The sequence below is a fragment of the Lutra lutra genome, chromosome 18 (genome assembly GCF_902655055.1).
Source record: "Lutra lutra chromosome 18, mLutLut1.2, whole genome shotgun sequence".
Lineage (NCBI taxonomy): Eukaryota > Metazoa > Chordata > Mammalia > Carnivora > Mustelidae > Lutra > Lutra lutra.
Genome location: NC_062295.1, coordinates 8507063 through 8529405, shown reverse-complemented (window position 1 = coordinate 8529405; position 22343 = coordinate 8507063). Strand labels below are relative to the sequence as shown.

The 22343-nt window shown below is 52.1% G+C and overlaps 1 protein-coding gene and 1 long non-coding RNA gene across 2 annotated transcripts in view; one reads left to right on the top strand and one right to left on the bottom strand.

Moving 5' to 3' along the window:
• Positions 1 to 16799, top strand: part of TEKT5 (tektin 5) — a 34750-nt gene extending 17951 nt beyond the window's left edge. Inside the window, exons 6-7 of the mRNA XM_047713379.1 lie at positions 14059 to 14213; positions 16409 to 16799. Coding sequence (XP_047569335.1) covers positions 14059 to 14213; positions 16409 to 16625 — 372 coding nt within the window. The 3' untranslated portion in view covers positions 16626 to 16799. The remainder of the gene's footprint in view (positions 1 to 14058; positions 14214 to 16408) is intronic.
• Positions 929 to 2674, bottom strand: LOC125090584 (uncharacterized). The gene is made up of 3 exons (XR_007124387.1): positions 2346 to 2674; positions 1980 to 2082; positions 929 to 1520 (listed from the first exon to the last, which is right to left on the bottom strand). It is a non-coding gene; the product is annotated as an uncharacterized LOC125090584 (long non-coding RNA).
• Positions 16800 to 22343: the final 5544 nt, after the last annotated feature.

The following is a 22343-nucleotide window of genomic DNA, read 5'->3' as shown; positions in this document are numbered from 1 at the left end:
CTCATTGCTCCCCACTGCTCCTTCTGCCTCCACCCTAGAGCTGGACGTCCACCATCTCCTGCCTGGATTACTGCTGTGGCCTCCCTGCTGCTCTGTTTGCTTTTGATAGTACCCATGAATTTGCTGGCGGCTAGATAAGAGGACATTTGATTTACAGAGAACAAAAGCTCAATTGCTTTAGATCCTTCTGAAAGCCTTGAGAGCTTGGCCCAAAGGTGCAGGTGACAAGGTCTCTCTGGGTAGCACCTGCCCATGTCCCTGGGTCCCCATCTTCACCTGAACTGGGCCTGTTTGCACCACTGCTTGCTATCTGGAGAACTCAGCAAAGTTCCTCACCTTTGCAAACCCAGCGCCTCACGAAATGCACGGTACACCAGGCATCACGTAATGCTGGCTGCGTTGTTTAAATCCAAAGAAAAACACCAGTAGCCCGTGGGCTGAACTTGGCCTGCCTATTCTCTGGCTCCTCACATTTTCCTCTGAACAGCTTTATTTATCTTTGACATGTCATTAGGTGCCTGTTTTCCAAGTGTACAATTTGAGAAGTTTTTTTTTCAAGTTTTTATTTATTTATTTGACAGACAGATCACAAGTAGGCAGAGAGGCAGGCAGAAAGAGAGGAGGAAGCAGGCTCCCCGCCGAGTGGAGAGCCTGATGTGGGGCTCGATCCCAGGACCCCGCAATCATGACCTGAGCCGAAGGCAGAGGCTTTAATGCCACCCACGTGCCCCAATTTGAGAAGTTTTTGACAAATACAGGTCACGAGGCCATCACCTTCAATCAAGGTAGTGAACAGATCAAAGGTTTCCTTGTGGCTCTTTCTCATCTCCTTCTCCACCCCCCACCCCTGCAGCCCCCCACAACCACCACCTGCTTTCTGTCCCTATAGAGGCATAGACGTTGTCTAGACTATTTTATGAAGACATACCCGTATGCACTGGGTTCTTCCATTTGGCTTCTTTCACTCAGCAGAATCGAGAGTCCTGGTTTACTCATTGATGAGCAGTGCGTATCGTGTGGGTATAGTATTGTACGTATAAACCGCTAGTATGTGTCATATCCACACACCTGACCTGGCTTATCTGTTCACCTGCGGAAGGACCGGAGGGTTATTTCCGGTTTGGGCTGTCCCCTTTAAAAGTGACATGTCCACATGTTTGTATGCACTCTTATAGAAGGTTTTTTTGTTTGTTTGTTTTTTGTTTTTTAACATTTTGGCAAAAAACATGGAGGTTTTACAGAAAAGTTCAGATTTCCAGAATCTCTAGAGAAATGGGTGGCTCCAGCAGCTCTGAGCTCGGGTTTCTATGGGGGAGCAGCGGGCAGGAGCTGAATGGGCACCACGTTTCTTTGGACAGGGCCCGGGCCCTCCAGTTTGCCTGGGTCCCCAGCACCCCTGTCATGGGCCACCTCACTCGTTTGCATTCCTTGCCTGGGTTCCAGTAGGCTCGTGCATTGGACACGTTTTTCTCCATGCGTCGGAGGAAATGCAGGAAAGCAGATGTAGAAAGCAGTTGGGCCTGGGAAGAGTTTAACAGAACACAGAGGGACTATGAGTTCTGAAAGCCTTTGCTTTGGGGTTTTGCTTTCCAAGTGGTCATTAGCACCAGCAGAACATCCTTTCCCTGGGAGGCGGCGCCAGGGCAGGAAGTCCCAGTGTCTGCGGGGTAAGGGCCCAAAGCCCGAGATCTGAGCGCCCCAGCTCCTATTGCCAGCCCCTCTGTTTGTCCACGGAGGTCTGGAACCTATTGTGGAGAGGGAAATACTTTCGCGCTTCGCAAGCAGCCGGATCCCATCCAGCACCGGTACCCGCCGCCAAGCTACTGACAGCTCTTTCTAAAACTGGCCCAGCCCAGGGGAAGTGGAGCCCGCCCGCCTGCCCCTGTGGCTATGGGCAGTCTGGTGAGGGGGGTGGGCGGGGGCCAGGCCTTCTACACGGTTGCTGCTTGGCGAGAAAGTTCCCTTTCCAAAGTGCTCACCTTCAGGCTTTCAGAGACGTCAAGACTGGAAGTGATGCTACTTTGCCTTTAACATCTTTCTATCTGGCAGCAAAGCATCGAGTCTCGAGCAGGCTTCATACCTCTAGAGACAAAAGAACAGTGAGACTTACCTTTCCCCCCATTTTCTTCCCTGTTATGGTTCCCTCTATTAAGGGCGAGGCTGATCCGTTATCTACTTGCGGCAATAAAACAAAGACCCCATTTTAAATACACGTGTCAAAGGCTGAAAAGGGAGTTGATTTGAAGAAAAATAGGAAACCATTGTCCCGCTGGTATGTGGGTATGGCAGGGTAATTCAGGGAGAGTCTCACGGTGGCATGCGGTGGGTCTCTGCCTGATACTCACCTTTGTGCCAGGAGGAATCAAAGGCTTACCCGTGTCAGGTGGGCATAGATCTCCTTGCTGTACCTGGGCCCGCGTGTGCAGACAGCTCTGAGGGCAGGGTGTTGGGGAGATGGACTGCGTCACCAGTTATCTGTCCGCAGTGACACCCAACAAATGGGAGAGAAACTGCTGGAATTTGGAAGAGCGAGCCGAGGTCCAGAGCTGGGAAGGTAGCCAGCAAATGCAGGAAGTTGGGGGGGGGGGGCGAACAGGAGATGGGGTAGGGAAGGGGAGAGAACCAGCAAGGCTCAGCTCGGGGCGGGCAATACAAGAGCGGTGGTCTTGGACTCACTTTGGGGCCACCTCCCGGGCTCCGGGAAGCTCTTCCGTCGCTCCTCCCACCCGCGAGCTTCGGCCGGTGTCAGCCAATCCTATGCTTCGACTGGGAGCCGAGGGTGGGGCTGCCGCTGGGACTGGTTGCTGCTGGGACAGGAAGACTGTAAGATGCCGCCTGGCAGAGACGGAGGGTTGCCTTGGCCTCACCTGGGTCCCAGCAGTTTCCTAATTTCTCCCAGGTTGTGGCTCATCCACGTTTGGGTCCTTGACTGTTTGCCCATTTGGGACCCCCAGCTTCGTGTACACCCCCAGCCGCTGCATCTGCTGTCTTGTCTCGGTCCAGATTCCCCTTGCATCCCCGCGTTCTTTGTCCCCCACGAGTGAGACCCACGGTGCAGGGCAGATGGCCGCGTTCAATTCTGACTCCAGCACTTCTTGGCCGCGTGGCTGAGGCCAGTTTGCTTCACCTCTGTGTGCCTCGGTTTTCCCCCTCCGCAGAATGGGGGCAGCAACAGTGGGAGATATTTGTGAGAACAGCAACAGCTTCATGAATATCGGTTGTAAAGATGGTAAAAAGCCGAGGTCTCATCTCCGAGCTGGAGTGGGGAGCAAGCAAGGTGGCGGGAAGAAGAAGGGCGTCTGCAGTCGGAAGACCAGGGATGAATGTTGGCAGAACTGAGGGATCTCGGGAAAGAAACGAATTCCTCCTAATCTCCGTGTCTTAATGCATAAGGCAGGAATAATCCTGCGGCTGTGAGATCGGAGGGGAAGGTGCTGGTGAGCAGTTCTCGAACTTGGCTACACCCTGGGATCACCCAGATGCCTGGATATCGCCTCTAGGAATTCTGATTTAAGTGGTTGAAGTGTGGCCTGGGCATCCAACCTTTTAAACTCCCTGATCCCAGAGGTTGTGAGTTCAGTGCTTCTCTGAGTGTGGTCCTTGGACCAACAGCATCAGCATCACCCAGTAGCATGTTTGAAATGTAAATTCTTGGGCTCCATTCCAGCCCTTCTGAATCAGAAACTGCAGGGCCCATTGGTCTGCGTTTTGACAAGTCCTCCAGGTGTGTCTTCCAGGTGTAGACATGCAACAAATGTTTAATTCCCTCCCTCCCTGCAACAGATACTCAGTTAGGTCATCTTATGTACTGGACTCTGACTTACGTGCTGAGGATAAGACATGTACGAGACAAGATCTCTGCCCTCAAGGGGGCTTATGTTCTAATGCGGGAGACTAGTTGGAAAAAAGAAACACAATGAAAAATGGCCATACGCGTTAAGGAGAAGCTCAAAGACCTGACCTAGTGGATTGCCATGGATTTTCACACACAGACAAGTGTCCCCTCTATCAGAGAGCCTCCACCGGTTTCTAAACTCCTCCAGGACTTGCAGGACCCCTGACCTCAGACGGCCTCTCCGCAGCTCGTGATTGCATTGGCTGGCATTGTCTGAAGACAGCTGGCCACCTCTGGACAGCAAATGACTGGGAGCCGGGCTTAGTCAACATCTAGCCTCCTCCTCACCTGCAGCGAATTTCCTCCTTGGTGGCATTTGCCAAAGTCTGGAGATGTTTTGATCGGCACAACTAGGGGAGGCAGGGAGCTACTCTCAAATAGTGGGGAGACCCCAGGGCTGCTGCTTAACACCCCCCAAGGTGCAGAACACCCCCGCAACAACAAAGCGTCTGTCTCCAAGTGTCAGGGTGCCCAGTTTGGGACACCACGTCCTGGAGGTTTCGCGACCTGAGTTTCTGATGAAGTCGCCCGGAGCACTCCTGTCCCCTGTCTCCTTGCTTCCGGGCTTGGCTGCACTTGAAAACCTTCCACCATTTGACCAGCGAAAGGATTCCAAGCTGCCTTCTCCCTTTCTGAGCTGGGAAGACTCAGACACCTCCTTGAGCCAGACACCTCCTTGGAAACCCCTTGGCTTCGCTCACTTTGGAAAACAATGAATTCGCAAGCTTGCACAAAGCACCCACCAGCCAAAGGCCGGCTGGAACGGCTAAATCCATTTTTCCCTCCACATCAAAAATTATTTCCTGGCCTCAGAAGCTTTCTCTGCTGTCACAAGACAAGACGCAGGCAGATAGTTTTACATGGCCAACAACCCCGCCAGACCCATCCCCCGCTCCCAAAGCCTCTGGGTGGATTTCTGTTCCAGCCAGGAACATCGGCGCACTTTTCCGCTGAGCGCGACATTGGTTTCGGGGGAGGCCGGCCTGGCAGTTGCCTTTCACACCTCATACATGGCCAGAGCCCATTTCCAGTGGAGGCCTCACCCTTTCCCCACACAGGGGGCTGGGGTGGGTGGGTGGCTGGGTGGGGTTGGCCCTCAGCAGCTCCCCTGCGAGGCTGAGGGTGGCTGGTGGCAGTCTGGGTCTCGTCAGCCATGGGACGGCAAGCAGAAGGAGAAAGAAAAGATTCACCCTAAAGACCAAGCTGAGCCAGTGTTCCCAGTGCTCTTGTGTTACTTCCTCTTTTCCTCCTGTAGCCTTCTGGAAGGCGCCTCCTGATTTTAGGGGCTGGGCAGGCAGAGGTCTGTGAAATACTGCCTCTCCCCACTTGGCACGCTCCCATCTGTTACCAGTGAATACCCTGTGACCTTGTCCCTTCCATGTCTCTCCATCCCACCTTGCCTCTCCATCGCTCCCTGCCCTCCTGCTTCCCACCTTTGTCCCTACTGTCCATCCACCCCCCAAACGGCAGCCAGAGAGATCTGCCTCAAACTACAAACCCGAGCCCGTCCTCGCACCTTAAAACTTTCGTGTGCATGTGATCACCTGAGAGTTTTGTTAAACTGCAGATTCCCTTGGTAGGTCTGGGGCAGGACCTGAGACCCTGCATTTCTAATAACACACTCGGAGTCCAGGGATGCTGGTCCACGGGCTGCACTCCGAGTAGGAAGGCAACAGAGAAGTTCTCCGAATGCCAGAAAACTCAGAGGAGCAGCAGCCTTGCATGACATGGGCTGGTTAGGGTAATCAGGACTTGACTGTGATGGGTTACAGCAAGGGTCTCCAACTTGCCACCCCAGGGCTCATTTTTGTACATAAAGTTTTACTGAAACACAGGATCCCTCCCCTACCTCTATTCGTTTACATATTATCTGTGGCTCCTTTTGCACTGAAGTGCCCACAGGGTTGTGACAGTGACCGAGATAGCCCAGAAAGTCTGAAATATCTACCGCACAGACCTTTAGAGAAAAGTCTGTCCACTATCCAGAGCATCTTTAAGATGGCCGTGTCCCAGGACCACCCCCCCACCCCAACCACCAATGTCTGAAGGGGGTTGACTTGAAGACTGAAACACAAAATCACACACACAAGACCCATCCCTTTGCCTGACAGGTCTTGGGCTGGGTCCCAGGGACGTGGCCCTGGGCATGCAGGGAGACCGGCAATGGTTTGAGGGGTAGAGCACATTGCCTGGTCTGGGAACTGTGCAGCACCCTAGCCAGTGAGGGGAGCATGGGCCCTGTTCCCCATGTAAGGAGATCGCCCAAGTGGCCCAGGGCTCTGAGTGGGGGTGTGGGTTCACAGCTGGTTTGTGTTAGGGTTTGGATGGGAACCTGGGTCTCCTGACTTCCCGCCCAGGGCTCCTACCTCCAAGACATCCCGCATGGAGGCCCAGCGGCTGGGCATCTGCCTGGAGGGGGGTTGTTTAACAAAACAAATCTTGGTAGTGGGGGGTGCTGGCAGGATGTGGGCTGCCATCTGCCTGGGGCTGGCTTCCTCTCTGAGCCACATTCCAGAGGCTGGGGAAGAGGACGTTCCTTCTCCCTTGCACAGGCCGCCTTGACCCCTTACATCCAAATAAGTGGGTTAATGGAGGTTAAGTCTGAGCCCTGGAGTGGATGTCTAAGGGAATTTATGTTGCCTGGGAAGACAAATTCTGTCAAGTGATTCTGTTTCCTATTGTCTTACAGTAAAAGGATAAAAAAAAAAAAAAGACCAATGATCCCAAAGGAAAAATCTAACAGCTTGAACATTACAGGATGGGGGTTGGGGATGGAGCGGGGATGCAGGACAGTCCCGTGGCGTGTGCCAGGGACTGGACTAAGCACGTCACACTCATGATCTCATTAATGCTCACAAGCACCTTATGGGTGGGTTATTGTGTTGCTGGGACTCCCCCCAGATGCCCCAGTCTCCCAGCCTTGACTGGCAGGCAGCCTGCAGCAGCAGCTCCCAGAGCCCAGAGCTGGGGCCTGGGGAGCGGTGAGCCCTCCGCAGTCACCACCTCCTTCCCATCCAGCTTCTGGGCCCAAGCTGCCGAGGCTCCTCCCATGGGGTGACCCCCTGGGCCAATCCTGCAGCGACCCGCCCAGCCTCGGGTGAGCCAGGCTGTGCCCTGCCCCGGGAGCCTGGGAGCCTCTTTTCCCCCCTACTTCTTGGGCTCTGTGGGAGCAGAAAGGTTAACACCCCAGGGCCTGAGGGAGAGGGCGTGCTTCTGGAGCTCAGGGCAGAACTCAGAGCTCAGGGACCCGGGAGAGAGGAGGAGAGAAGGTGAGAGAGAGAGAGAGAGATTGATCGCTCTTCCTGGCCTAGGAAAGATGGGGAAGGGGCTTGATGACTTGTGTGTGGCTCTTTCCAGGGTGCATTTGTAGAAGGAATGCACACACGCGTGTGCACACACTTGCTCTGGGAAGTGTGGGTTGTGGCACCCGTGCTTTTCATGTGGCTCCAGAGATGTGCGTGTCTCCCAGCTCCACATGTGTGCCGGGCAGTGGAGGGGCTCGTCCCAGGCCTGCCAACAGTCACCTGGCCTCCGTTCTGTGCAGTGCCAGTGATTACCGTCCCCATTTCACTGGGCAGTGATTACCATCCCTGTTTCACTGGAAAGGCTCAGAGAGCCTAGGACACTTGCTAAAGGTCAACCAGCTTGGGCTAGGCTTTAGACAGACTCAGGCAGGCCAGTGCCAACCTCTGTCCTCTTTTTAACCCAACACCCCGTGGTGTGTGTTAGTCCATGGTGGGGGCAAGTGTTCTTTGAGCACCGATGAAAGCCCCCCACAAAGTGTCTGGCACCCAGTAAGCACTATTCCAAGGGTTGGACGTTTATTATTATTATTATTATTATTATTATTATTATTACTGTTATGTTCCGGTCGTTGATTGGTATAGGCACTGGAGATTCAGCAGTGAGCAAAACAAATCTCCTTCTTCTCTTGGAGCTTACTTTCTGGTTGGGGGAGATGAGGAAGTTAATGAATAAAGCACATAGTATGTCTGCTGGTGTAAGGACTACAGAGAAAATTAAGCAGGGATTTGGGCAGTTGGGAGCACTGGCCAATTTGTGTGTTGCAGTTTTGAAGGAAATGGTCAGAGAAGGCCTTCTGGGCATTCTAGCCACAACCTGAAGGAGGGGAAAGAATGAGCCATGTGGATGTCTGGGGAAGGAGCATCCAAGCAGAGGGGACTGTGCAAAGGCCCTGTGGTAGGCGTGTGTTGGGTTTGATGGGGGTGTGTGAATACACCATCTCTGGAAGCAGGTGGGTGGGTGAGTGGGTGGATGACTGCAAAATGAGGTGGGGATGTTTGGGACACTCATTCTGTGTGTGCGTGTGCATGTGTGTGTGTATACACACATGCATGTATACACACATGCACATATGCACACGCACACACATGTATGCATATAACAGGTGCCTTGAGTCTGAGGGATCCTGAGCCTGAAGGGTATTCAGCTTGCCCAGACCTTCCCACCTTGGAAGGCTGCGTGTGCTCTGAGCTTCCTCCCTGCCTTCCTTCCTGCCTGGGGTCTGGTCTGGATGACCCCCGGCCATGGTGGGAGGAGGGCACAGCTCTGGGCTGGGGCACTGCAATACCAGGTTTTCAAGGTTATTGGCATCAGATTCAACCCCGTGATGAGGCAGCTACACCTTCCCCAGACTCCTTTCTGGAAGCCCAAGCCTGCATGCACAGCCCCAAAAAACAAAACAACACAAAACATCTTCTACCTGCTCGGTCAGTGTTGGGGATGAACTGAATCCCTTTACCTTACTTGGAGCTTCCTGCCAGGACAGGCAGCCTTGATTTACAACACCAAGTCCCTGACTGTGGTCATTAACCCGTTTCCTTCCCTTGGAGACTCTGAATGTTGGGGTGTCTCTGTATCATGTGCCCCAGTGGTTCTTGACCGTGGCTGCACTTTTGAATTACTCCGGGGGCTCCTGAAACCTCTTGATACCCAGATACCAGAAACCAGAACCTCTGGGGGAGGGGCCCTGGCATCAGTATTTTTTTAAAACCCTCCTGATGATTCTAACATGCAGCCAAATTCAGGGCGCCCAGGTGGTTCAGTCAGTGGAGCATCCAGCCCTTGATCTTAGCTGAGGTCTTAATCTCGGGGTTGTGAGTTCAAGCCCCGCATTGGGCTCCATGCTGCCTGTGAAGATTACTTAAAAAAAGAAAAAAAAATAATAATTAACATGCAATTGAAGAAACAATATCCTTTCCTATCAGATGGTATCTTTTTCTTTAATTGGCTTTCTCCCATTAAAAAAAGAAAAGAAGGAACTAAAGATATTTTATTTTTTTTATTTTTTTTTAAATGTTAGTCTTTTTTTTTTTTTTTTAAAGATTTTATTTATTTAGTTGACAGAGAGAGATCACAAGCAGGCAGAGAGGCAGGCAGAGAGAGGAGGAAGCAGGGTCCCCGCTGAGCAGAGAGCCCGATGTGGGACTCGATCCCAGGACCCTGAGATCATGACCTGAGCTGAAGGCAGAGGCTTAACCCACTGAGCCACCCAGGTGCCCCTAAACTAAAGATATTTTTGGCTCCGTAGCTCAGGGGTTAGAGCACTGGTCTCGTAAACTAAAGATATTTTAAAAGGAAGCTTAAATCTGGTAGGGTTGTGGGAACGTTTTCCTTTTGTGACCCCAGCGAAGAGAGAGGATTTTATCATACTCCTCACTTCTTGGCACATCCCGTTTGCAAAAAACCGTTTGCTTACTTCTCGTTTCCTTCCTTTTATCCCCATACATACATGCGCTCCCTTTCTCCAGTAGACGAATTTCCAGCGATGACCGTTCTGATTGTTAAGCATGGATCTCTCGGTTGAGATGTCTTCTTACTAAAGTGTATATGGCTGTTGTAGGTGTGGGGATTTTTAATTTTCTCCCGAAGGGATTGTGTAATACAGTTCAGTCTGTTTCCTTCTTTTCTCGCCCTGCATGGTTTTAAAGACCCAGCGTTGGTCCTACCCATGCATAATCCTTTGCCCTAATGGGCCCCAAAGGTCCACTGCAGTGCCCATTTGCTGTCTACTACTCGTTCTTCTCCATGGTCAAGGGCATCCATTGCCAGCTCACTGCCCATTACAAGTGACACTGCACTCAACGTCCTTGACGTGGATACTCCTAGTAGTCTTGGGACGCGACAGTGTATACCCAGGAGCGGGTGTACTGGGATATGTGGGGCACCCTCTCAGACTCGGATCTCTTCTTCTAGGGGACATTATGGAATTTGTGGTCCAGGGACCCGGCTAGCCCTTGGAGCCTATATTGGCACCAAATAAACCTTTAGCTTCCTCCTGAGCATGAAGGTCAAGGATGCTGGTCTCTAGCTCCTGTCCCTGGTCAGTCCACTTGGTCTCTGCCTCCCGCCCTTGGAGGTTGCAATCCTCAAACTTCTGGAGGCTGTGTCATTGCACACGGGGCTCCTGGGGCTGCACAGCCTGGCAGGACTGGGGTGGGTGGCAGGGGCTGTCCCCAAGACAGAATGAATGTGTGTGTGTGTGTGTGTGTGTGTGTGTGTGTGTGTGTAGCTTTTTTCTCCCTTCTAACAAAAAGGACCTTGGCTGCGAGTGACGGAGGCTAGACACGAGGCTAAGGGGGACAGTTTTGACAGAGTGCACTCACCTGCGCAGATTTGCTTTGGGTGTGAGTCATCAGTCGGTTCTAGAATGCCAGAATACTCTGGAAAACCCCTACCGTTCTGGAAAATCCTCAGGCAGGCCTGCTCAAGAAATGCCAACGGGAGACAGGAGGTGGTGACTTGGAGAAAGAAACCCCAGTCAGTCCCAGCACACACAGCCCTTCCCCCATCACCACCAGATGCCAGGCCTGAGGGGACAGGAGGCAGGGGACTTCACAGGGGTCCCTTACCCTTTGCATCCTCATTTGGGCTGTGATGGCCCGCCCAGCTCCCCTGCTCCCTTCCATTCTCTCACCTGCTGTATCTGTACCCGGGAAACAGTGTGATATAGGGTTTCCCCAATCCGGTCACCCCCGGGACCACCTTCCCAGTTTTACCATGTCGGCGAGCCACCTGGGCTAGTCTTGACTTTATATTTTGGTGTAACGCGGCTCCCTGAAAAAATGCTTAAAAACACAGTCACTTAAGATGTGTTTATGTCCCTGGTATCAAGGGAGAACCAACAGCACCTGCTTTAACTGGGGAGTAGCTAGAAGGACACACAGAGGGAAAGCAGAGCAAAGCTGTTGAAACGTAGCTGCAGCCTGTTGGCCCGCAGAAGCCTCTGGATTCATTCACCCGTGGCACCCCTTCCTGGGCGTGGTTGGGAGGCTTGAAAAGTAATCGATGAATCTCCCTCCTCCTGGAACTGCTGTTCCTCGCGGGACTGCGTCCCGGTCCCTCCACTGTGCTCACAAGAGGTCTCCCCCAGAACGGAGATGAACCCACCCGCGCGTGGTCCCGCCCCCCCACCAATGTCTTCTACACGAAAGATATCCCATAAGTTTTTTGTTTTTGTTTTTAACCGAGAGGGAGGCAGGAACTTGAACGTGCACGATGCCGAAGAAAGCACTTGTGGTTGTACGAAGCACTTGTCGGCGCTTAGTGAGAAATGTGTGTTATGCGTAAGAAATGTGTGTTGCACAAGGAGCGGATGAATGAGTGAACTCTCCGCCAGAACGTAAACTCCACCGGGATGGGGTTTTTCCATCTATTGTGGTCACTTCTGCGTCTAGTTCCTAGAAGTGCTCTGCCTCCACGGCTGGGGCAGGGCTGGCAGGTCCCACCCGCAGCCGAACCCTCCGTGATGTATGTCCTCCCTACCCCATCGCGCCAACAGGCCGCAGACACGTAGATGGCAGAGGGAGGGGCTGTTTTCTGTATGGGCCATGTGATGCCAAGAAGCCTTTTTCCTCTCTAGAAAGCTGAAGTTTTCTTCTGTACGAGGCTGGGGTGGTGCCTCCTGAGATTTGCGTATCTGTGACAGCCCCCCCCCTCCCCCAACACACAAAGGCACATTTCTAAGGAAAATGCCCACTTCTAAGAGAGCTATCCGCTCCCCCCGCCCACCACCACTGGAGTGTTTACATGGAAGCTCAGGTGCCGAGCATGGAACATTCTTCTGGGATAATGTTTAACCGACACATGGTTGGCGGTGTCACTCTGGTCCTGGGTGGCTCAGTGAGGACCACGAGAGAGGGCCAGCCTTCCAACTCATGGGCTTTGAAGGAGGCTGAGCAGTCCCCCTGCCCCCTCCCGCGGCCCTGCTGCCCGTCTCAACCCCAGTAGGGAAAAGGCCTCCTGTTGTTACCCTGAAATAGAAAAATGCTCTCTTTCTAGACTTTTTTTTCCTAAGCTAATAGAGAAGCCAGGTTTTTAAGCACTTTCTTGGTGCCCATAGTATAGGGGCTCAACCCAGCTAAAATAGTCATCCCAGTACCTGTTAGGATCTGTGAATATCTCCTAGCCCAAGAACATATGAAAAACATGAATATAATGTCCTGGAAGGTGGGGCCTGGGTCTCATACTTGCAATCCCCGCCCCATTCAGGAGCCCTGGCATTTTCGTGTGCAAGCAGTTTTCCCTGATACCGAAATTTGAGATGGACCCGACCATATAAAGTTTTGGGCACACTGTTTCCAAACCTCAGTGTGGATAAGGACCGTGGAGGGGCTAGCCAAACATCTAGACCTCTAGATCCCACTGTGATTCACTCCTTCCTTCATTCGTATGTTCATTCATTCATTCTATGATTCTCTATTGAGTTCCATGAGTAGAGCTGGTAGATTTAGCAAATAAAAATGCAAGATGCCCAGTTTAACTTGAATTTTAGAGCAACAACAGATCATTTTGTTGGTGTTGGTGTGTCTTTTGTAGTAGCCGACACACATTCACGTAAAAGACCTTGTTGTGGATCTGAAATTCACATTAAGCCGGGTGTCTTGTGTTTTATCCGGCAGCCCTCAGTCTGCGCCAAGCACTGGCCCTGCCAATGGGGATGCCGTGTGGACAAAGCAAGGCCCCCAGCTTCTCGGAGTGCACGTGCCTGTGAGGGAGACGGACAAACAGCTAGCAGAAGGAGGGATGCTGGAAGTCGGAGTGGCAGGGGTCCATGTCCAGGCTTGTCAGGAAGGGAGCACATATGACCTCGTCATTGGGTCCTGCCAAGTCTGAAAGCGGTGTGAGCGACCCACAGAGAGTCCCCTGGAAGGAGAGGGTCATGAAGACTAGAACTGCTCATGGTGCAGTGGACATGTCAGTCACAGTGAGGTGACGTGCGTGGAGTACTCTGGGTTCCGGCGTGCTTATGGTCAGCCAAGTGCAAGATTGGGTTCCTTCTGTTCCTGTATGGCGCCAGCATGGCTTGTCTCCGTTCATCCTCTCGTGCTTTCATTTTTTTATTACGGAAAACTTCAAACACACAGAAGTAGAGAGAATCCTATAAAAGGTCCCCATGGACCCAGCACGAATATCACCATTTTGCCAATCTTTTCTCGTAATGACCTTTTTCTGATTTTCGCTTTATTTTCTGTTGAAGTATAACACTCTTGCAGTAAAGTGTACGGCTTGATGAATTTGGATAAAGATTTTTCTGCCTGTGTTTACACCTAGGGAGCCTCCATACCAATCAAGATATAGAGCATTCCCGGTCCCTGGCAGGCTCTCTCCTGTCCCTTCCTGGGATTTGTACTCCCATCAACTGTAGGGCATTATATCGGGGGAAATATTTCTACACATAAGTAGAAAATTTTGAGTCTCTCTCTCTCCCCTGTTCTCCCTTCCCTCCCTCCCTCCCTTCCTTCTAGTTTATTTACTGACCTAGTTATTAGAAAGGTAAATTTTGGATTACAAAGAGATCTAAAACAACCTAGATGAATTCAGATTCAAGTGGATTCAATCATAAGCTTTTTGGATTGTTTTGGATGATTACGTTCATCTTAAAAGCCTTTCTCCCCCTCCCTCCATCCCTCCCACTGAACACTCATTGGCCGACTCCGGTGCACTCTGGAGATTGGAAACGCAGCCAGCCTTGGCAGCTGCCCCTCTCCCGTGTTCACAGGGTCCCCCAGCTGCTTTCCCGGGTTCTCTGAGGAAGAGCGCAGCCCCCCTGCCACGGCCCTTCTAGGTTGGGGAAGGAGTCATTTAAGCACCCAGCCCGGAGCTGGCTGCTTCCATGACACACCCCTGCATGCTCCCCACAGACGCTTCAGGAGATCTTCCAGGCGGAGAATACCATCATGCTTCTGGAAAGGTCCATCATGGCCAAGGAGTGCCCACTGAAGGTGGCGCAGACGAGGCTGGAGTGCCGAACCTGGCGGCCCAATGTGGAACTGTGCAGGGACATCCCACAGTTCAAGTGAGTGGGGGAGACCAGGATGGGGACGGGTGGGTCTCCAGAGCTCCCCAGAAACCTAGGTCTGAAAAATGGACTGCTCCCTCGCCACTGCCCATCAGGACAGGTAGCCGCACAACTCAGCAGGACACGGGGCAGGGTCTGGAGTTCCAGGGTCCCCTTCATATCCTCCCCCACCTTGAGTTCTGGGAGTCCTCCAGCTTTCCCCTGGAAAACTAAGGAGAGGAAGCCTCTCAGGCCAGAGACATGGCCTGTGTCCCAGGGTTGCTTCCCTGACCCCTGCCCACCCAGGAGAGAGGTGTCAGCTCCCACCTTGGTCTCCCGCCTTGGTCTCCATCTCCGTCTTGGAAAGTTCTCCGTGAATGCTGGAAGAGGAGGGCTGCTTCTGTGGACAAAGGGCCTCCTCACTGGAGAGGGGGTAAAAGGCTCATGTAGCCCCAGAGCCAGGGTTTTTGAGCTTGGGGTTGGGGTTTGGAATGCGTTGAGGGCCAGGTAGAGGAGGAACAGGCTATCAGACATGGAAATCTGTGTGACCAGGGGCAGGCCCCTCGGTTGTGTGGGCCCTCCATGCTGGGGCACCGTACCAGCTCCCTGTTGCAGCCCGATAAATGCTCACGACTCAGTGGCTTGTCCTTGTCCTGAGCTAGATGTGTGGAGATGTGAGAAGAGCCAGAGAAGTAAAGAGAGGGAGGAAGAATATTCTGAGAGAAAATGCTGGGTGGCTCCGGGTGACACTGTGTGATATTCACACAGCCTCGTTACTACCAGATAATCACTCAGGAAATGGAAAAGCTGGGTGTGTGTGTTGGCAGGGAGTGGGCAGGGAAAATGACCCCAGGCTTTGAACTTGGAGGCCTGGCTACCTGCTCCTTGGCCTGCTGCTGGTTTGGAAGTTCTTCACCCCTGAAGGGGGGGGGCAGCGTCCAGGTCCCACCCCAGCTAGGCTGCAAGGGGTCCAGCTCCCTACAGAGGGTTGGGGGAAGCTCTCCCAGTCCTCCTGCACCCGTCCCCGCTTCTCAGATGCTCAGGTTGGATCCCAGCACCCTCTGGGTCTGAGGGCTCTCTGATAACTGATCCCAGGGGACTTACACGGAACAGGGCTTTCGGGGACCAGATTTGTCCTGGAGGTCCTACTGCTCTAGGACAAGCTCCCTACCTCCTTGTGCACCAGCTGTGCTGCTAAAGAGGGTAGATGGGGAGCATGGATGGGCCATGTTTGGCTCAGGGGCCCCAGGCAGTGTGCATGTGTGTCTCTGTGTGTGTCTCTGTGTGTGTATACATGCATGTGTGTGTGTGTGTGTGTGTGCATGAATGTGTTGGGAACTGAGCAGACAAGAGGACAAGCCGTCTGCCTTCTCCAGCAGCTGAGCTGCCCCGTCTGTTCATTACTTCCTCACCCCACCATCCTTCCTTTACCACCGTGGGGCTTTCTTTCCTGTTCCTTCTACAGGTAACCCCTTCCCCTCTCTCATGGGTCAGGTCCCATCCACGCCTATTCCTAAAGATGAACACCGTTTAAATTCACATATAAATTAATTAACGGAAACAAATATTAAAGCTCAGCTCCTTACATCCACAAACCACATTTCAAGCAGGCGGTCATATAGGCTGCCTTATTGGACAGCTTGGAACATTTCTGCAGCTGTGAAAAGTTCTGTTGGACAGCTCTGGGCTAGAGCCCAAGGAGCTAAGAGGTTCCAAGCTGTTCTGTGACCTCTCTCTAGCTCAGACCTGCCATGGGGAAGCCCGCCCTGATATCGAAATCAAGACCTTCCAGTAGCCTGAGCTGAGAGGTGGACCCCAGACAGAGCCCCGCCACCGAGCTGCCATCACAGCTCGCCTGGCGGATTCATTCCCTAGGTCCGCTGTAACAGGAATCTGAGTATCTGTTTGCAGTTCTCATGGGTAGGTACCCAGGAGCAGAATTGCTGGGTCACATGGCTAAACTAAGTCTACATTTAACTTCCTGAGGGACCGCCAGATTGTTCCCCTAAACACCCTGTTCCTTCCTTTGCGCTTCCTTTGTGCTCAGGGCCGCTCCCCGTCTGCCTGTTCTACCTCTGTCTTCCCTGACAGCTGAGCCTTTCCTTGCTCGCTCACGGTGGTCCCTGGTGCCTGGCACCGTTCCTGGCACCTCGTAGAAGTGTCGGTGCTAACCCACTCCGTGAACCGCGCCTTCCCCTCTGCTCTGGCCGCAGGCTCGTGAACGAGGTGTTCACCATCGACGACACCTTGCAGACCCTCAAGCTGAGGCTGCGGGAGACGCAGGACACGCTGCAGCTGCTGGTGATGACCAAGAGCCGGCTGGAGCACGAGCTGGCCGTCAAGGCCAACACGCTGTGCATCGACAAGGACAAGTGCATGAGCATGCGCAAGAGCTTCCCGTGCGTGCCGCGCCTGGTGGGCTGCTCCTGAGCCACGGTGGCCGGACCCTGCGTCCGGCCGGCCCCACGCCTGTTCCGGGTGCCCGGCATAAAAATGAAAAAGGCAGGAAAACAAAATAAAGTGTCATTTTCTCCCTTTCCTCCTATCATGGAAAAACAAAAACCAAATTATATAAATACGTATATTAAGAGCCAAAATAAACGTTCCCAAAGCAAAGATCCTGGAGCTCGTTCCTTGCTACAGAACCAGCCTCGCGGCAGATCCCGGACCAGATACCGATTTCTTGGGGACAGAGCATTGCGAGGTTCTCGGCATCCCCAGGAAATGGAAGGGGGCACATTTTTGTGAAACGTGTTTATCCATCTAGGAGCACATTATAGACCATGGGATCCAAAGATGGGACGCCAGAGCTGAGAGTCTGGAGCCCAGCTGTCCCCCAGGAGCTGTGTGGCCTTGGACAGACTCCCAACCTGAGCACCCCCATCTGTGAAAGGAGGTCAGTTCCAGGGAGAGGCGATGGTCCCGCTGTGTGGGGCGGAGTCAAAAAGCTAGTATTTGGAGCCAGGAGTCCTGGATTTGAACTCCGGTGTGGCTCTGTGGGGTGTTTCTGAAATTGCCATGGGAGGAAAAGGAGATGAAATTAGTTCTGTGGGTGGGGCAGGGGGAGGCAGGTGAGGGTCGAGGAAAAGCTCTATGATGATGTGACATTGCTTGAAAACATTAAACATAGAATTCCTTCCTGACGCAGCAATTGTAAACCCAGGAGTGTTGAAAACAGAGACTCAAAAAAAAAAAAAAAAAAAAGAAAAAGAAAGAAAAAAATACTGGTACATGGACATTCACAGCAGTGCGCTAATAAACACAATAGCTAAAAAAGCGGAAACAGCCCAAATGTCCATCAGTAAGTGGAAAAACAAGACACAGACTGTCCTGGCAATAGAATTTTATTCTGCGTAAAAGAAACACCTGCTTCAACATGAATGGACCGTGAAGACATCACACTAAGTGAAAGGAACTAGACCCAGAAGGCCCCGTTCCCTGTGATTCCGTTTGTATGCAATGTCCAGAATGGGCAAGCCCCCGAGCTGGCAGATTGCTGGGCCTTTACGGGGTCAATTTTTATGTCACGTGACGTTCACCTCAATTAAACCAGAGAAGGAAAAGTCCTGAAGGATAAGGAGGTGGAGGCAGAAGAGGGTGGGTTTTTTGGTGAGTGAAGCGGCCTGAATAAAGACAGGGAGCTAGGGTCCCAGATGCAGAAGCCCTTGCAGAGGCGTGCGAATCATCTCGAAATAGTTTCAACTTTTTGTCTGGGAGGCCCGTGTTTCCCAGGCTTCATTATTCCCATCCCTGCTTCCTAGAGTTTACTGTGCATGTGCGGAGCTCCCCCAGCCCTTGTTAACTTGCGGATCCTGAGTCCGGAGGGCTGAGCCGGAACCTGAGGGTCTGAAGTTCTCAAAAGCTCCCAGATGCTGCTCACAGTCCAGGGACCTCGCTGGGAGTAGTAGTAACACCTTGACCGTCTGCCTTAATCTATCACCACCTTTACTGTTACTCCATCTTTCAGACTGTTGCACTGAAAAACAATTACAGATTTATTTCAAAGGCAAATTTGTAGCATAACTGCAGACCTGTATCTACGCCCAGGACTGCACGAAGCAAAATGCTGCTAACGATGTCTGGTTAGGAAGAACTGTCTGCCCATGGTGATGTTGGCTGAAGGTTTCTGTCCTTTTGTTCAGAAGGGAGATCAGCAAATCCTGCAGAGGTGTTAGAGACGATCTACCGTCCAGCATCCCCGCAGAGGCTGCCCTTGAGGTAAGTTGCTTGAAAGAGGACAGAGGGTCCGTTTTTGTACAAATGAGTTTCAATCCTATTTCAGTCCTTGAATGCAGGAATCTAGGTGTGTCTGCAGGCCGTGGTGGGGGGCGGGGATCTTTAAACGTGGGGATGCGAAATGACCACATTGATGTTTTAAAAATAATTCCTCCATGTAGAGGAGTCAGGAGGAGAGAGAAGCTGGAGGGAGGGAGTGGGGTGGAGAGCCCATCTGTTAGAATTTGAGGCAGAAGGACACGTGCAGGAGGCATGTTCATGGGGCCGAAGCTGCAGTCCGTAGAGTGTGGCTCGTGGGAGGCGAGCGGTCAGGATGGGACAGAGAGCAGCATGAGGGGGCAGTAGAGGCAGGGAGAAGTCACAACTAGCCTTTCATACCAGGAGTCCAGATCAGTGCCCGAGGGATGTCCTGGTGTAAATATCTGAAAGGCAGGTGGGAATGTGGTGTTGGAGCTCAAAAAAAGGAGGCTGGCCAAGGCTGGGCTTGGAGGCCGGGAGGTTTCAGGAAAAGGTGGGCTGGCACAGGGAGATCCCGAGAGTGAGAGAGGGGGGCGCTGCTGGAGTGCCGGCAGGGGACGAAGGGGCCCAGAGTGCACAGAGCGGAGCAGGCAGAGTCCAGGGGAAGCAGCGTCCTGGGGATCTCAGACAGATGCAAACGTGGGGATGTTCCAAAGAATAAAGCAAAGACTTTGGAAGCAGGTGTTCTCAATATCCGGCTGGCCAGGACACCCACGAGTGCGCTGTTTGGGAAAGCAAATTGGCTACATGCGTCAAGACCCTTAGACGTATCCACACCCTTCCAGTTAGGAACGTCTTCCTCCAGACTCTCTTTAGGAAACGATCCCAAATGCAGACCCAGCTGTGTGTGCTAGAGTTTATTTTTCGTTTAAGAGACCTCTGAGCACCGGGTCCAGCAGCAGGGACAGAATGGCTAAGCAAAGCACGGCACAGCCCAGTCCTGGGATACTGAGCAGCCGCGAGACTGGTGCCAAGTGCTTGAATGCCGGGGGAATGTGCTTGTAAGGCCGAAAGCCAGAAGACAAAACTGTGTTCTTAACCGGTCCACGATTGCGTCAAAAGCGCACAGGAAAAAAGATTGTATTGAAACACACTGGGCTGCTCACAGTCGATGGTAAGCAAGCACTGGTGACTTGTTTATAGGACGAATTATCTGCCGTGAACATGTGTTCCTTTACTAATCGGGAGGAAGTGCTTTTATAAATAGACCGTAGTTTGCAGTAGTTTGGGATTTATAGAAAAGTCGCAAAGAGGATGCGCGCAGTTCCCGTGTGCCCGTCGCCTGCCTCACCCTGATGTCTGCATCTTCCCGAAGGGTCCTGACGGTGCGTTTGCCAAAACTAAGACATGAATGTCAGCACATTCATGTTAACAAACTCCGGGGTGTGTTTCCGTGGCTCAGCCTTCTTCTGTCCTAAGATCTGACCCAGGGTAGCACATTGCGTTTAGTGGTTAATTCCTGCTTTCTGACAGTTTCTCAGGCGGTCCCCGTTTTTCGTGACCTTGACGGTTTTCAAGAGTTCATGTGTTTGTCAGGATTTGAAGGGGTTCGTCAAATGTCTCCGAGTTGGGGTTTGTCTGATGTTTTTCTCATGATTAGTCCGGGGTTACGGGTTTGGGCGGGGAGGCCCCTGAGGAGACGTGCACTTCTCGTCCCCTCGTATCAGGGCATTGGTGACATTCCTGTGCTGGCTGTTGACCCTGGTGATGGTGACTGATCCCTTGGGGAAGGCGGTGTCTGCCAGGCATTCCCCACCCTGTGTTCCTGCTTCTTCCTTTCCATGCTCTGGAAGTCTAGCCCACGTTCAAGGGCAGAAGGAGTAAGGCCCCCATCTTGGAGGGAGAGTATTTCTATATATTTTTTGTAATTCTTCCCTAAGTATGTCCGTTGTCCCTTATTCATTCTATCATTTATTTGCACGGCTGCACTCATGGACGTTTACTTTAGGCTTTGAGTTATCATCTAATACTGCAGTATTTACTCTGTCCCTCTAATCGTTTGGCCATTGGAGCTCTCTTTCAGGTTGGTTCCTTCGACCCTTTGACACAACCCCCCTCTTCTCTCTTCTGAGCACTTCCTTACTTTCCAACACTACAAGATGCTCCAGGCTCCTCTTGATTTTTTTATTTTTTCCCTTGCTCCATCTCTCAAATCAGCCATTTCTCTAAGGAGCCCTGGTTTGGTTTTTGTTTGTTTTAGTTGTTGGGTTGGTTTTGGTTGTTTTTGATTTGTTTTGTTTTGTTTTGGTTTTGAGACTAATAATTAGAAGCCAAGGTCTGGTAATGGGCATCAGCTATACTCAAAGAAAAAAAGTCCGGGGAGGGGGCCTGGTTGGCTCAGTTGGTTAGTGTCTGCCGTCTGCTCAGGTTGTGATCCTGAGGTCCTGGGATCGAGCCTCGGGTCGGGCTCCTTACTCGGTGGGGAGGCTGCTTCTCCTTCTGTCTCTCTCTCTGTCTCTCATGAATAAATAAATAAAATCTTAAAAAAAAAAAAAGAGAGACAAATTTTAAAAAAAGAAAAAAAGGAAACCAGGGTCTGGGTGCTGGGTGTGCTCATTGTTAAGAATGTTTTTTAAGTTTCTCTGGTGACAAAATCCACTTAACATAAAATTGACCATCACAGCCACTTTGAAATGTACACCTGCCGGGAATGGGTGCATTAGTAACGCCGTGCGACCTTTACCACCACGTCGGTCCGTAACTATTTTCACTTTATAAAGCTGAACCTCTGCACCCATTACACACCCGTCACTCCCCCCACCCCGACTGCCGCCTTTCTCCTTTCTGCCTGTATGATTGTGACCACTCTACATCATCCATGTGAAATCCTGCAACATTTGTCTTTTCTGACGGCTTTTTTCCCTTAGCATCGTGTCCTCCAGGGTCAACCGTGTTGTAGCATCTGTCAGAGTTTCCTTCCTTTTCCAGGCTGCATGGTAATCTGCTGCATGGGTCTACTACGATTCGTTTCCGCATTCCTCTGTCAGTGCACTCTTGGGTGGCTTCCATGTTTTAGCTGCTGGGATGATGCCACAGTGAACATGGGCGTACACCTGTCTCTCTGAGACCCTGCTTTCAACGCTCTGGGGCGTATACCCAGAAGAGGAATTGCAGGTCCTTTGGTAATTCCATTGTTAATCTTTTGAGCAACTGCCTTGCTCTTCCCCCCAAGCGTTCCCATTTCCCTGCATCCTGGTTAACACTTGGTCTCTTCTGGGCTCTTGACAATAGCCGTCCTCATGGCTACAATGGGGGCATCTCACTGTAGTTTTGATCTGCGTCTCCCTAATAATGAGTGATGCTGGGCGGGCTCATTGGAAAGAAAATTTTGTAGTAAGAGGTAAAGAAGGGCTACCAGGATTGGTGCCCAGGAGGCTTTGGGCGAACTGCCAGAAGTGATGGGGTCAGGAGGTGAAGTGGAGGGAATGGGGTGCCCTGAGATTCTGGTCACCTTTGTACCCTCAGCCCCTGAACACAGAGGGTGTCCCATAGATATTCTATTGAGCGGATGATAAATGCTCAGATAAGCATATATGAATGCGTATATACCCATCATGGACTGGTGGGTTGTTTCTGAGCTTAAGGAGAAAAAGAGGAGGGTGGTTGTGTTTGGATGTGGGGAACGTAAGCCTTCCCATCCATCTGCTGTTTACAACCCAAGAGGCCAGTGATGTGGGATCCCAGAGTGGCCCTCAGAAGCTGGCACGCTGGCCAGCCGTACAGGGTGTCTCCCCACTGTAGCCCAGGCAGGAAATCCCAGAGACGAGTGCTGGCTCCCTGCCAGGCCTAAGAACAAATTGGGAGTACTTGGAGGCTCTCCCAGTTGACTCGCATTCCCTGTCCGCTCAGAAGGGATACTGCCCAGCTGGGCTCCAGGGGACGTATCACTCCCTA